Raw genomic sequence first — 16,251 nt, forward strand, 5'->3', positions numbered from 1 at the left:
GAGGTCATCGCGCTCTGCAGAGGCTGTTTCTGCTCCCTTACTCCGATACTGCCAACACACCCCTAAAGTTGTGCTTGCACACCGCTCTCTTCCCCTCCCAGATCTCTCTCTGTCTCTCTCCCCTCCCCGTGAGCATCCTTAGCCTGCCAAATTTATTTGCCTCTTGGCAAATGCCTGCTCACATTCCGACTCACTGCTCTGATAGAACTTGAACTCTGCTATGCATGACGTTCCCCGGTGCATGCTTCTGTGACTTCTGGTGAAAGATGCAAGTTTCATCTCCCCAAATACAATTTAAGCTTAAGTGTTTTTAGAAGCCTTTTGGTGACAGCAGCGTTACTATGATATATTCCCCTTTGGGGAGCGGCCTTGTTTACTTATCTTAACAAGGGTTAGTCATGAAGAGCCTGGCCGACTTGCTGGATGACGAATGGCCATTTGTCATGGTCTGAATCAACAGGGCACTCCCCCTCTAAGCCCCAGCCGCCTGGGGTATGAACCATCTGGTGTCGGTAGATGTGGATGCTCTGTATAGATTTATCTGTGTAGATAAATGATAAAGCAGTCGTGGGAGCGTGGAATGTTGGGCCTTAGAAAACATTCTGAAAGAGAACAACCTAGTCTGCATTTCATGCCCATTTTCTGTGATCCAGTTTCCTTCCTCACCTCTCTTCTTCAGCATTATGTATAGCAGAATGTGCCAGTCGATGCTACTTCCTTATTTTCAACAGTGAGGATAAAAAAGCCCCCGCCCCCCCAAAAAACCCCAGCTTTCTGCATTAAAGTATCTAAATTATTTTTGTGATCAGCTGTTCCTTCCTAGTAGAGAGGGTCAGTTTTTTTAGGCTGTCTAGTCAGAACTGTTGTGTATAATGTTTTGGCCGCTCTGGTTTTATTAAATTTTATCTGCAGTGACTTTTTAAAAGAAATCACTGCTGTTTGCGTTTAAAATCCAAAAGGTTAATTACCACAAACATAAGGGACAAATGCTATCAGTTAAAAACAAAAAACATAAATATTATCACATATAGTAAAATACATGTATTTATTCAGGGGTCATTTCGTAGGAAAAGAGGTGCAGGAGCTCATTAGCTTAACTCATTAGCATAACTTATTTGCATATGCCACGCCCCCTGACATCACCGGAAGTGTGTCAGAAGAAGGCAACACCCACCGCTCAGACTCCACTGGACTGTTTTGGATTGAAAGCTATCGGGGGGGGGGGGACATGCAGATCTGTCCTCGCAGAGGAGGGAGAGCTTGTACTTGAATAAAACTTGGTCTTAAAGGTGCCACCGGACTGTTTTGGGCCGGGGGGGAGCTCTGCAACTTACCTGGCTGCTTCTTGCTCTGACTGAGGGCTGCTGGGAGCAGGGGGCAGGGCTTGTTGCATGTGCCCGCCCCCTGGGCTCTTTACTGTCGGAGCTCTGCTCCCGTGCGCTCCTGCAGGACATGACCCCTGTATTTATTACAGATTAGACAAAAACAGATATAGGCCCAACAGTAGCCTCAAAACAGGATAAAAATCATACATAGGTATCAAACAAAAAACATATGTGACCAAGACCATGCGCGTTTTGGCCAATTTGGCCTACCTCTTTGGTCAAACGTATATATTGTACATTAGCTCTAAGTATTTCCCTAAATTCTGAAAATAGGTCCAATTAAAATTATTCTGGAGGAGAGAGGGGGAGAAAAGGAAGCTTGTTAGTATACTTTTAGAAATTAATTTAAGAATATACGAACAAGGTGTGTTAAGGAGATATCTTGAGTCACTTACTTATAAGAAATCTCGGTGACTCAAGGCAAGGAGAAATTACAGAGGCCTAAGGAGAAAATACAGTTGTAATTCCAGTTGAACTCCAGGCCCCCCATAGCACTTGACACCCGGAAGTGTTGCAGTTGTTCTTTCACTTAGCTGTTTTATTGGCATTCATATTAATGGCTGTAAGGAGCATGATCTACTTCTAGGCACAATATCCTGTGTGGAATCTATTCTGCATGCTCACATTCTGATATAACGCTTATTGCACCGAGGTCCCAAGCTTCTGTTAGCTTGCTTTGTCGTGCCCGCAGTGAACAGCAGCCAAGCCAGGAGCTGATCGTGGAGTTTCCCCTTTCCCCAGATGGTGTGACGTTGATGGTGTGTTTGGCCACATGGTGTCGTCCTGCCCTCTTCCCTCGAAGCAAGAGTCCTGCCAGAAAAGGAGCGCCTTGCATGGTTGGTTCACATGGCCTCAAAGGCAGGCTGGAACGTGGCCATACAATGGAAGTGTGGTTGTGACCACGCTTCATTGCATATTCAGTTGTTTTCCCGAACACCTGTAGCTGCCTCATCGGGCCATTGGCCCATCTGGCCTGTCTGCTCTGACTGTCTGATGTCTCATTGTAGAGGTCTTTCCCAGCCTGCTGTCTGGAGATGCTGTTAGGGATTAACCTTGGAAACTGTTGATGCAAAGCGTCTTCTGTTCCACCAAACCACTGCCCATAATTTCATCACAGGAGGACATTTTGCTTTTGTGAGGAGGGAGCTAACTCCCATCCCACAGACCTGTCACTCCCATCTTTTCTATCCTGATAACAGTCGTGCATGTTTTCATCCGAAGGCAGCGATCAAAGATAAGGGCTTGGGACTGAGCCAGTGCCAGTCTGTGGCTGATGCTGCTAATCAAGCAGGAAGAACTCCCCATTTTGTTCTTGATCGTATTTATGAAGTCTGCAGTAAGCCATTATATGGAAATGGAACAGACTGTCTCCTGGGAACACCCCAGACTGACAGACAGATGAGTGCAGCGCCCCCTTTGGTTCTGTTTGACTCAACATCGCTAGCCTTTTGTCAGCCCAGAAAGAAAGATACCAGTAGAGGGATAATTGCAGGCTCGTGTCTCAGCAAATGAATTGCCATTTTAGATAAATAAAAACATAACATTCCAGTCATTTTGCACAATGGGCTGAGCTTGATTTAACACTCAGGGGTTTGTTTGCAAACTCGGTGTTTGGCTTTTATCTTGATCCTACAGATGGGAGAAATTTGCCAGTTTAATATGTATGTGAACTGCAGGCTGTGGAAGGTCAGTAGTTCAGCAGTTCGAGACCCGAGTGTGCCGCATGACGGAGTGAGCTCCCGTCTCTAGTTCCAGCTCCTGCCAACCTAGCAGTTTGAAAGCAAGACATTGCAAGTAGATAAATAGGTACCACTTCGGTGGGAAGGTAACAGCGTTCCGTGCACCTTGGTGTTTAGTCATGCCGGCCACATGACCACGGAAATGTCTTCAGACAGCGCTGGCTCTTCGGCTTTGAAACGGAGATGAGTACCGCAACCCTAGAGTCGGACTCAACTGGCTTTCAAGCGAGGGAACCTTTATCTTTTACGGGCTAATTCCCCCCCCCCCGATTGAGACATGAAGATACATCTTGATTAGTCCCTGAATGCAGCTGTACCATGTGGTTTCATCTGTTAAGGTATTTCTTTTTAAGTTTTTCTTTAAACTAACCAGGTGTATTCATATTTGTTGGAATTTTTCATGGGCCTCTCATGTCATTCATCTGCAGCTCTTTTGATTTGAGCTTTAGATAAGGCAAACTTTTTTTCTTTTTTGCTTCCTCATCGGGCATGCGTTCATTTTGAGTCCATCATGCGTCAATGCAACCTTTCCCCTCCTAGGTTAAGGTGTGCTTCTTTCACGTGCAAATAGCAGGCAAAATAATGGAAGCCGTGTCCCTCAGTGGCCGATCCACAGTCTGTCCTGTTAGACCACTGCGCCTTTTCAGCCTGCTCCCGGAATAACTTATGCTCTGCTTTTCAGTTAAATTATTCAAGGTAACGACTCCAAAGTCGCTCAAGAACCAAAACATAAAAGAAAATCACACACAATAAAAAAAGCTGCTGTAATGGTAACAGCCGGTCAAATCAAGGCAATCAAGATACCTCCAAAGCTCTTTGGAAAAGTGCCACTTTGGCTTAATGCCAAACGGAGCTGGAGCTAGACAGGCCTCCTTTGGGTGGGATTTCCACAGGTTTGGGTGCTATTGAGGTGGCTTTGTAGTATTGAGGCTCTGGTATTGAGGTATCTGTCCTAGGATGTTTCAGTTGATGGAAACACATGAAAAAGAATCTTAATAGATGGGTGGGTCCATATTATTATGCTATCATATGGAAGTTCAGCCTGTGCTGTGGTCTAGCTATAGCTCTTCAAACACGGGTGAATGCTGTGCTGAGCCTCTGCAAGAGCGGTGTGGGGGGGAGCCACAGGGAGCAGAAAGCAGGGGCTTAAACTTTCAATGGCTTATGGTTCATATTGGCTCATGGTTCGATTTGTGGTTCAGCCACAAACCGAACCACCAAAATGTGGCTCATGCCCATCCATATGTGCGTGTGTTCTGACAACCCTATGGGCTAGCTCTCGTGGAAGAAAGTTAGGTCACAGGCTGGCTTTTCCCTTTGTTAACCAAGGAATCACACAGTAGCCCCCTCAGGGCTTTTTTGGTAGAAAAGGCCCAGCAGGAAGTCATTAGCATAATAGGCCACACCCAATGGCAGGAACTCATTAGCATATTAGGCCACACCCCTGACAGCACAGCACATTAACATATATGGCTACACCCCCATGTTATCAGAAGTGTGGTCATCCAGCCACACCCACCTTTTGCTTCTTATTCTGTTTACCTTGTTTGCTGTCAAATTTTAACAGGGCTCTTTTTGTAGCAGGAACTCCTTTGCATGTTAGGCCACACACCCCTAATGTAGCCAATCCTAATGAGTTCCTGCTGTTGGGTGTGGCCTATTATGCTAATGAGTTCCTGCTGGGCGTGGCCAACTTGGGAGCCAGCTGGAACTCCGTTCCTGTGCGTTCCTGCCCGAAAATAGCCCTGAGCCCCCTTAAACAGTGTGATGAAATAGTGGGCTTCCCATGAGGTTAGAGGTCATAGACCTCTTTGTCACATTACAGTTGTCACATAGTATACCTTTTTTCAGTGGGTGCTTTGTGGTTCTTCCTATTAAGCTTAAACTGAGCTGGATAGAGAACATTGCTCTAACTCCTTTAGGATTTTCCTCTTTGTCCTTGTTTGACAAGCAGGTCTAAGGTCAGTTGTCTGCAAGACCTAATAGCTACAGCTGTTTCTACAACTTCTTGTGCAATGCACTTTGATTTGGGAAAAACTAACCCAGGGATTAGCAAACTGGTAATAGAATGTGTGATCGATCCCAGGTTCAGGAATTACAAGGAGTAAATAGTAGCTCTGTAAATCAAGCCATGGATTCCCACAGAAGATATACATGAAGAATATCCAGACGCAACTATGCTTCTGTAAAGCATACAAGGCAAACTAGAAATCAAGACTGCCTTTGCTGGGTGGGCATGTTAAAGGCATTTCCGGCATTATACCTGCCACGGGCTTCTAAAAATTATGGCAAAGGGAGTGAAAGGGTGTGCAAAGCAATTTGCTAAAGCCCTGGAGAGTTGCTTCCATTTATGGTTGCAAGTTACCCGCTGGATGAGCAAATGCTGTATACCATCCAATCACAGCCGACTTATGGCAACCCTGTAGGGTTTTCAAGGCAAGAAATTATCAGAGGCAGTTAGCCGCTGCTTTCCTCTGTGTGGTGACCTTGGTGGTCTCTCATCCAAAGAGTAACCAGAGGTTGACGCTCCTTAGCTTCCTGTATCTGACGAGATCAGACTAGCCGATGCTGTGGATTTGCCAGACATCTTTGCCCGTAAAAGCCCCTTCAGGAAAATATCACCATTAAGATTATTTCTTGGTATGAGATGTATAAGCAGGTCGAGAAAGAAGTATTTTTCTCCCCTTCTCACAACATAAGAATTCGTGGGCACTCCATGAAATTGCTGAGCAGTCGGGTTAGAAGGGATGAAAGGAAGTCCTTCACCATAGGAGTGATGAACACATGGAACTCACTGCCACAGGAGGTGGCGGCGGCTACAAGCATAGACGGCTTCAAGAGGGAACTGGATAAACATATGGAGCAGAGGTCCATCCGTGGCTATTAGCCACAAGGTGTAGATAGGAACTCTCAGTCTGGGGCAAGGGATGCTCTGTATTCTTGGTGCTTGGGGGGAGCAACAGTGGGAGGGCTTCTAGTGCCCTGGCCCCACTGCTGGACCTCCTGATGGCACCTGGTATTTTTGGCCACTGTGTGACACAGAGTGTTGGACTAGATGGGCCATTGGCCTGATCCAACACTGGCTTCTCTCATGTTCTTATACATTTGACCCTTGAAGTTTTCTCGTTGTGTGTGTAATACTGGAATACTGAGCTTTGTGCTGCCTTTGCCCTGTGCATTACAGTGCTCTCTTCTCTCTGTCCAGACAGGTAGAATCGACAAATCCTACCCCACAGTATGTGGCCACACGGGACCGGTGCTTGACATCGACTGGTGTCCTCACAATGATCATGTTATTGCCAGCGGCTCGGAGGACTGCACCGTCATGGTAAGTCGATGAAATAAGCGTTGCAGAAAGCTGGCTTTTTTCATCTTTAGAAATCATCTTATGGACATTCCATTGTGATTTTTTTTAAAAAACCTTGAAAATAACTCCGGAGTGAATTAGCCACTGTAGGTTGTCCCTTTTTTGGCAGAATGCGGAGACAAGTGTCTCTAGAACCTTTTCCGCTTAGGACCTTGCCACCTGTACAGTAGTAAGCAATGTCCACAAAACACAGCCACTAACCACTGCCATTTCACTTTCTGTAAAAAAAACTTGGGGTCAAAAACAACTGCCAAAAAATGTGCATTTTGTCATTGGGGTAGCTGTTTAATCCCAAACGGTGTAGTGTATTGGGGTAAAAAATTAACCCATGAGTTATTTTCCCTAAAGCACTGTTCTGGGGAAGCCCTTTAAGGCAGGGGTGTCAAACATGCGGCCTGGGGGCTGGATGAGGCCCCCGGGGGCCTTCTATCAGGCCCGCAATGGAACTGGCTGTCTTCTGCTTCTTCCAGTTCTGCTGCTGTTGCGTCATCGTAGGTTTGCAGCTTACAGATGCACACCTGAACAGCCTACTCAGGATGGCAACAGCACAGACATTGTGATGCAATCATTCAGACCAAGAGGTGTCAGTTATCAGAGACTGTTAAACAAACAAAATATTGCAAGAGTGCTCATGTTTTTATTTTAAGTTTTTTAAAAAAAGACCTTTGTGTTTGTGTCCTTTATAAAGTTTATAACTCCGCTCCCTGGCGTTACCTTTTATGACACATGTGGCCCGGCCCAACAAGGTCTCATTTATGTCAGATCCGGCCCTCGTAACAAATGAGTTTGACACCCCTGCTTTAAGGTATTCTGGGGAGATAGAGACAACACGATGACCTTTCTCCTCCACTGTGGGCTCTGGCTCATGGGACCTTCTGCTTCCTCCCCAGGGGGAGATTCATCTGTCTCCTTCTATCGGTGTCTTTGGTCAGCTGGTGAAGACCTTTTCGTTCCATCTGGCAGACCCCCCCCCCCCATAATGGTCCGTCATTCAGTCCTGCAGCTGAGTCTGACTCTTCGCGACCCCAGGCCCTCCTGTCGGGCTCCGGAGTTTGCTTAATTTCACGTCAGTTGCATCAATAACACCGTGCTGTGTGCTTACGTGTTCTTAATTGGATTCTGCCATTTAAATGTGTTTTTAATTGTTTCCATTTTATAATGTTTTTATGTTTGCCACCGTGTGGACCCCGATTGGGTAGGAAGGCAGCATAAAACAATTGTGAACAAATAAGATGAAAATATTGTTAAGGCTTCAAGGGGCCACAGGATTGCATCAGGCTAATGTGGCTACTCCAGTCTAGAAGACATTCTTCGCCTCACTTGCCAAGGCAGGAGCGTCAACCATGATCCAAACCCCCAGTGGGCTAGTTTTATAGCCTCAGATGACTAAGGTGACTTAGATGGCGCAAGAAACAGTGCTGATGTAATTAGAGTGGATGAGAGTACGAGAGTACCAATTCCAAAATGGTTTCAAATAGCGACATTCTGGTGACAGGGGTCATTTCGTAGAAAAAGAGCTAGGGGAACTCATTAGCATAACTCATTAGCATATGCCACACCCCCTGACGTCACCGGAAGTGTGTCATAAGGCCATACACCCGCCCCCAATGGTTCCGGCCGCCAGTGCCGGCCTTGCAGCTCCACTGCCGAGCCCCATGAGGGGCCCGGCGGTGTACCTGCAAGGCCGGGGGGAGTGCAAGGAAGCCCTGCGAAGGCCCTCCCTGGCCCCAGGCAGGCAGGGGTGGGGGGAGGCAGGGAGGAAGCAACTTACCCTCCCTCTTCTCCTGCCTCCTCCTGGCTGAATGAGGGCCGGAAGCAGGGTGCGGGGCTTCGTCATGTGCCCCGCCCCCGTACCTCTCCCAGGGGAACTGCGATTCCCCCCCGAAATGACCTCTGGTGACAGGTGCCAGTTGTATCAGTGAGAGATAACAAGCAGCTCCACAGCCTTGATTAGTGAGGGTGACTCTTGAATTCTTTCTGTGCGTAGAAAGAGAAAACTGTAACTTAAATGCTTTTGATGAGATCTTTGGGCGTATATGTGGGAGGGACTGTGGCTCAATGGAAGAGCCTCTGCTTGGCATACAGATGTTCAGTCCCCGGCATCTCCAGCTGTTTGTTTTTTGTTTTTTTTTAAAGGACCAGGCATTAGGTGATGGGAAAAGACCTCTGCCTGACACCCTGGAGAGACATGGCCAGTCTGAGTACACAATGCTGACCTCTCGGAGAGAGCTAGTTTGGTGTAGTGGTTAGAAGCGCGGACTCTAATCTGGGAGAACCGGGTTGGATTCCCCATTCCTCCACTTGCAGCTTCTGGGTGACCTTGGGCAAGCCACATTTCTCTCAGAGTTGTTTTCTCAAGAGCAGTTCTTGAAAGAGCTCTCTCAGCCCCACCTACCTCGCAGGGTGTCTGTTGTGGGGAGGGGAAGGGAAAGGAGATTCTTCTTCGACTGAGGGTCTGATTCAGTATAAGAGTGTGTGTGTGTGTTGTAATGTCAAATTTTAATTTCATATAAAGTACACATGACCACACATGAAGCTGCCTTACACTGAATCAGGCTCTTGGTCCATCAAGGTCAAAGTAAAATGGGTTCATTCCTATGTCTTGCATTTGGTAATCCATCATAATTTTAGATGTATTTTCTGCCCCATGGGATCTTATCTCATGCCATCTCCTGTGATCGCAGAGTCTCTGAAGACTTCAGAATGTTGACAAAATGCACTGTGTTCCCACTTCATAAAAGGAAACGGTTTGGGTTTTCAGAGTTCACTACTAAACTGGATGGTATGCTAAAGGGTGCTGGAATGTCCTGTAAGGCACCATAATTCAAAAGGCCCGTGAGTGGAATGAATGCTGTCTGAAGCTTGAATACCAGGAGGTCTGGCAGAGCTTAACCGCGGGGCTTCTTGATTCTCACGCCTCTCCCTCTAATCCCGGCTGCATGGGGAAACCTGTGTGGCCCTCAAGCGGGGCGACTCGCACGATGGTCAGCAGAGCTTGTTCATCATGTACTCATGTTCTGATGAGGATAGGAAATAAAAAGTAAGGCCCAAGGCCAATGGTGCAGAATCAGGTAAAATTATATTTTATGATTTCCCTAACAAAGCCTGTTGGCAGAATGCTTAGGGAATTTTAACTGAGTAATAAAATGTAATTTTACCTGATGACTATGTACTTGTCATATTTTATGTCAATTTTATGTACCTATTTTACCCCTTTTGCATTCTCTTTTGGTCAAGACTTCGGTCATATAGACCCGTAATAAATTGAATTGAATTTTACCTGATTTTGCACCATCGGTCTTGGCCTTATTTTTTATTTTATTTTCTTCCTGATGAGGATAAGGGAAGATGTCAGTCTCATAGCTAAATTCAGCCCCCCACTCCACCCCGAGTAAAATCTGCATCCCATACACAGTTTGCCTCTTCAAAGCCCAACGGGTCACATCTCGAGGTGTCACTTTCTATGGTCATAAGACTTGCTGTCTGCTCAGTGTTTCGGTGGACCTTACAAAAGGTCGGCTGATCCTAGCCCACTGTATTCCAGCACTTTCAGCAGTTGGAAATTATTGATTTTAACTAGTGGGTTTTTAAATGTGTTTCATTCTGTTTGGTGTCGTGGTTAGGAGCGCAGACTCTAATCTGGGAGAACCGGGTTTGACTCCCCACTCCTCCACATGCAGCTGCTGGTGTGACCTTGGGTCAGTCACAAGTTCTCTCAGAGCTGTTCTCTCAAGAGCAGTCCTCGAAAGAGCTCTCTCAGCCCCGCCTACCTCGCAGGGTGTCTTGTTGAGGGGAGGGGAAGGGAAAGGGATTGTAAGCCGCTCTGAGACTCCTTTGGGTAGTGAAGGGTGGGGTATAAATCCAATCTCTCTTCTTCCTCTTCCTCTTCTTCCATTGTAAGTCGCCTTGAGTTCTTGTAAGGTAGAAAGTCTGATGATAAATGTTTTAAATAAATTCCAAGTAAATAAATACTATATTTTTAAACAGAGGAGGCTTGAAGGGTCTGTTAAAAAACGTATAAAGTGATCTTTTAAGGGGCTAAGGTGTGCAGTAGCCCTGTCCCGTGGGCTCCTTCTCACGTAACTTCCAGAAATGCTTGCAGTGAAATATTACCATACGGTTGCACGATGGGTCCTCACAGTCTGAGCGCTCTCTTTGAAGAGCGATTCTTCTCATGCCAGACAATACGGAACTGCTTAAATGTGGATTCTTCAGCAACGTTTGAATGACAGTAATGGACTGCAGGTTTCCTACTCGGCTGGAGAATGCTGGATTCTATAATGGTTTTGTGGAGGGTGCCATATGGGTCTCCTCAGATGGGGAGAACTGGTTGCAGCCGGAGCCCGTCTCCCTTTCCAAGACGTGACGTGCCGGTTTGCCTGGACGTCCGGGTTCTGCAAACTGTGCGTCGACAAACATTTCAGAGACGCTTTGGGCCACTGCTGATCAACTGCCGTCGGTTCAAGTTAGAAAAGCCGGCAGCCCACAACCAATGTTCCCTCTAAGCCGTGGAGTCTTGTGAGCAAAAATTCTGCTTTGTGAGCTACTGGCATTAAAGTTGTGAGCAAGCGATTTGGCTACTGCATAAATTAGTGTGCTCTGGAGGCTGAGCTGAGACAAAACGTGTGAGCTGGAGGCTAAAAAACGGTGAGCTAGCTCACACTAACTCAGCTTAGAGGGAACACTGACCACAACCTCGGCACATAGATGGTATGGCTGTTGCTGGGTATGTAAGACCCAGCTGGAGTGGGAAATGGAATCTCCCCCCACCCACCCCCACCCCCACTCTCTCCAGTCCTGGAGACAGGAAGCTTTTCGTTTATGACCAAGTGCCAGTAACTGTGGTGTATCTCCAAGCTGGTTAGCTGATTGAAAGGCCAGGAACAAAATCCAGCTCCCTCTTTGAAATGATGCGAAATCCATGAAAGAGGTGAAGAAAGCAGAACAGCTGAGAGAGAAAACTCATCCACAGCTGAACAGGAGCAGGGTTCGGCGAGGCCGAGCCTCGATTCTGCGCATGTACCGAGAGTGTTTCCCTCATCAGTGAGTTGGCTGCAACCCGGTCCAGCACAGCTGCGATTTAGAGCCAGCCTTCCAGACTGGAGGATGCGTCTTCGTTTTAGCCCTAGGACTCTGCAGAAAATTACCAGAAAGAATGTTCCTTTCCATTTGACCGCCTTTGCCAATACAAACTCTCCTCTTCCTGGCTGTTCTTCCACATGTGGCTTCATCTCCTTCCCTGCAGACACTGATGAAACCGTCGTACTGATTTAGCGAATATCTAGGCGGTGCTAAAGGACCAGAGCCGCTGCCTTGGAGTTATTTTTCTCCGTGGTCTTGCTACGTGTCCCGTATGTAAAGAAGCGGTTAATAGGCCGATGCATGCAGCCAGGTCCTGTGCTCCATAACTCACTTCCTCTCTGATTTCATCCCACAAAAAAAGGTAGTGCCTCACCCTGTGTAGGAATGGATGGGCCAGTTCGCTGAGGAGCAAGCTAACCTTTTTCCTTCTGTTACACTCTGCTAATGAGATTAAAGCTTCTCTTTCTCTCATCTACAAAGGATTACACTAAGTGAGCATTGCTCTGAAATGATGCCCTTCCCCACCTCCTAAAAGTGCCGCTGCCACCACCTTTGTCCAGCGTGTGGCGCTCTCTCTCTTGCGACTGGGATTTCTTTACTGCAGGGGTGTCAAACATGCGGCCTGGGGGCCAGATGAGGCCCCTCCCCCCAAGAAGGTTTCCATCAGGCCCACAGTGGAACTGGCCATCTCCTACTTCCAGTTCTTCTGCTGCTGCTGCTGCAATCGTAGCTCACTTCGCCAGACTCTCTTAATCACTCAGCCATTTCATGTTTTCCCCTGGGTCCTCGACTGAGAACTCTGAGCATGAGATTTCTGTGGTGGATGTCGATAAATCAAAAGTAGGTTTGCAGCTTACAGAGCTCATGTTTTAAGCATGTTTTTATTTTAAGTAAAAAAGAATCTTTGTGTTTGTGTCCTTTATGAAGTTTATATCTTCGCTGCCTGGAATTACCTTGTATGACACACCCGGCCCAGCCCGGTCCAACAGGGTCTCATTTATGTCGGATCTGGCCCTCACAACAAATGAGTTCGACACCCCTTCTTTACTGGCTTCAGAAGCTGGACCGTGCTTCTGTTAGCTCAGGCGGAAGCCTTCACCCCAGTGGCAGGTCACTCATTCTTCGCTCAGAGCGGAGATAAGTCGTTGCTTGGCTGAATGTCTGTCGTTTGCGCTGGAGAGAGGATGACTTCCTTGGAGCAGAGTTTGAGTCCAGGGGCACCTTTAAGACCAACAAAGATCATTTGCTGTTTGCCACTATACCAAAAATCATTTGCTGTTTCCTATACCTGTTCATAAGAATATTTATGTAAATAATAATTGTATGTTTTGGTGGCTGAAGTGGTTAAGATGCTGAGCTGCAGACCGGAAGGTCGATAGTTCAGCAGTTCGAGACCGAGTGCCGGATGACGGAGTGAGCTCCCGTCTCTGGTCCCAGCTCCTGCCAACCTAGCAGTTCGAAAGCAAGACATTGCAAGTAGATAAATAGGTACCGCTTCGGTGGGAAGGTAACAGCGTTCCGTGCGCCTCGGTGTCTAGTCATGCTGGCCACATGACCACGGAGAAGTCTTTGGACAGTGCTGGCTCTTCGGCTTTGAAACGGAGATGAGCACCGCATCCCTAGAGTCGGATTCGACTGGCTTTCGAGCAAGGGAAACCTTTACCTTATGTAATGTATTGTTGGTGCAAAGACACTGCAACCAAACTGTAGTAAGGCTCCCTAGACCACCAGCAGCAGCCTGCGACAGCCCCTCGAAATGGTCTGATAATCTGTTTACCAACTCGGGCAATACTCTTTTGTGACCATTCCAACATGGCTGACTGGGACTTCCACACAGTATCATACCGCCACTCAGGGGTCATTTCCTCCAGGAGCGCACAGGAGCAGAGCTCCGGCAGTAAAGAGCCCAGGGGGCGGGCACCTGCAACAAGCCCCACCCCCTGCTCCCAGCAGCCCTCAGTCAGAGCAAGAAGGAGCCAGGTAAGCTGCAGAGGCCCCCCCCCCGGCTCCCCGGTCCAAAACAGTCCAGTGGCACCTTTAAGACCAGGTTCTATTCAGGTACAAGCTCTCCCTCCTCTGCAAGGACAGATCTGCACGTCCCTCCCCCCCAATAGCTAGCAATCCAAAAGAGTCCAGTGGAGCCTGAGCGTTGGGTGTTGCCTTCTGACACACTTCCGGTGATGTCAGGGGGTGTGGCATATGCAAATGAGTTATGCTAATGGGTTATGCTAATGAGCTCCTGCACCTCTTTTTCTACGAAATGACCCCTGCCACCACTACTTAATTTTGTTATTGTATATGATTTTTATGATGTTTACACTTTGTGTTTTAATGTATTTTAACTCTTAATGTAAGCCGCCCCGAGCCTGCCTTGGTGGGGAGGGCGGGATATAAATTGAATTAAATACATTAATTAATTATGTGTATAAGCTTTCGTGTGCGAGCACACTTCATCAGATACGAGGGAGAAGTAAGTGTGTTGTGCACACAAAAGCTTGTACTGAGAATGAAACTTTGTTGGTCTTAAAGGTGCCCACGGGACTCAGACTTTGTTCTGCCGCTTCAGACCAATGTGGCAACCCACCCGAAACATTTCTTGGAGATGGTCACGGAACACGAGTGCATTGTTTGGTGTCGTGGTTAAGTGCGCGGACTCTAATCTGGGAGAACCGGGTTTGATCCCCCCCCCTCCTCCACCTGCAGTTGCTGGATGACCTTGGGCAAGCCCTAGCTCTGTCAGAGCTGTTCTCTCAAGGGCAGTTCTTGAGCTCTCTCAGCCCCACCTACCTCACGGGCAATGTTTCCCCTAAGCTGTGTTAGTTTGAGCTAGCTCACAGTTTTTTAGCCTCTGACTCACACGTTCTTGTCTTAGCTCAGGAAGGATGGCTCCATGGCAAACTAACGTATGCAGCAGCCAAATCGCTCGCTCTCAACTTTAATGCCAGTCACTCACAAAGTAGAATTTCTGCTCACAAGACTCCACAGCTTAGAGGGAGCATTGCTCACAGGGCTCCTCCTCCTCCTCCTCCTCCTCCTCTTCTTCTTCCTGGCTTGCCATAGCCAACTGAGTTAGGGTGGCTAGTTTGATCTAAGGTCTGACATATGCCCTCCTTAATGGAATGGATAGTTCCTTCCCCTTTGAAGGAGGACAGTGTTAGTTTTCTGTCCTCCCCCCAGCATGGATGTTCTAGACCTGAATAACTACCAAAAAGTCTCTAATTCGCCAAAAAAGTCTCTTGGACAGAGTAAGGAGGAATCAAACACAGTGGTGGCCAAGGCAAACACACTCACATGTAGGATTTGGCATTTGCACAGCCGCTCTTTTAAATCGTGCTCCCAGCTGGGCAGACCCCGCAGGCGAGTTCTTTTTCCTCAGTCCGCATCAGTGTGACGCTTTGAAAAAGTCTAATAAAGTGAGTTGCAGTGGCGTTTCCAGGGACTTCTCTGTGAATCCAGTTCTCTAGGTCGGCGGTGGACCGCCTTGGGTCTGAGTGCCGAAATTACAGACGTCTACTCGTGAAGTCCTTGATGTGCTTCCAAATAACAATTGAAAGTGAGGAGCAGCCCATGCATGAGAATTGTCCTTGGCTGGACACTGGGGGCAAACCCAAGTCCCCAGCAGTGTTGCCAGCACCCCCAGGAGCCTTGGTCAAAAAACCGGTCCTGCGTCCTGAGCGAAATAGATTGGTGTGCTGTTATTTGGTGTCTGTGTCAGAGGTTTTCTGCCCCTGCTCTAGAGCTTTATCGGGGGGCTCCAGCAGTGTCAGCTGAGTTAGTGTGAGCTAGCTCACAGTTTTTTAGCCTCCAGCTCACAGATTTTTGTCTTTGCTCAGGAAGGATGGCTCCACAGCAAACGAATTTGTGCAGCAGCCAAATCGCTCGCTCACAACTTCAATGCCAGCAGCTCACAAAGTAGAATTTTTGCTCACAAGACTCCACAGCTTAGAGGGAGCATTGGGCTCCGGGCAGCTTTAAAACAAAAACAGCCTCGGTAGCTCCAGTGGATGATCTGTTCTCGGAGGTGGGCAAAGGGGAATGCAAGCCCGTTGATCCTCTGGGTAGCTGTTGATGCCGTCAGTCAGAATATCCTGGATTGTTTCACAGGGTAGCCAGTGTCGGGGTATAAGGCTTCACGAGTCAAAGCTCTAGTATCTGACAAAGTGAGCTTTGAGTCTGGAAAGATTAGACCCAAAAGTCTTGTTGGTCCCTAAGGGTGCCACTGGACTCAACTCCAGCTCCTCAGAATATTGGGTTGCACATCTGGGTTAGCAGCTGGAAGCACCCCACAGCAGTGCTTCTGCTCCTCTCTGTTGGGTAGATCCCAGAAAGAGAAGGGGGAGGCGGCTGCTGCTCGATCCCTTGGAACTTCGCCCTGCGCAGTTCTGTAAGATTCCATCTTGTCTCCACATGCTCTTCAAAAGCTGTGTGAAGCTGCTGGGAGAGGTTGTCCAGAGATGGAAGGAAGAGGCTGATGGCATTCAGCTCTCCTCCTCAGTGGGGCCAGATGAGAGAGTGGGATTTCTGAGCGTAGCAGTGGGCCAAAGGATCGTGAATGGATGGCCATTCAGCCCAGACCAGAGAGACGCTAATGGTGGTTCTGAGCAATCTCAGTGGTGGAGGCTTCCTTGTGCTGGACCGGGCGGTTCCACTCCCTCTAAAGGGTCAAGAGCATCATTTC

At 47.8% G+C, this 16,251-nt stretch overlaps 1 protein-coding gene across 3 annotated transcripts in view; it reads left to right on the plus strand.

The window, feature by feature from the left end:
• The window catches only part of CORO1C (coronin 1C), a 124,664-nt gene that overhangs the window by 74,901 nt on the left and 33,512 nt on the right, over positions 1–16,251 (plus strand). For all 3 annotated transcript variants that reach the window (XM_015413274.1, XM_015413273.1, XM_015413275.1), the window contains exon 3: positions 6,330–6,452. In XM_015413274.1, the coding sequence (XP_015268760.1) occupies positions 6,330–6,452 (123 nt within the window). The remainder of the gene's footprint in view (positions 1–6,329; positions 6,453–16,251) is intronic.

The sequence above is a fragment of the Gekko japonicus genome, unplaced genomic scaffold (assembly GCF_001447785.1).
Source record: "Gekko japonicus isolate JY-2015 unplaced genomic scaffold, Gekko_japonicus_V1.1 scaffold10, whole genome shotgun sequence".
Taxonomy (NCBI): Eukaryota; Metazoa; Chordata; class Lepidosauria; order Squamata; family Gekkonidae; genus Gekko; species Gekko japonicus.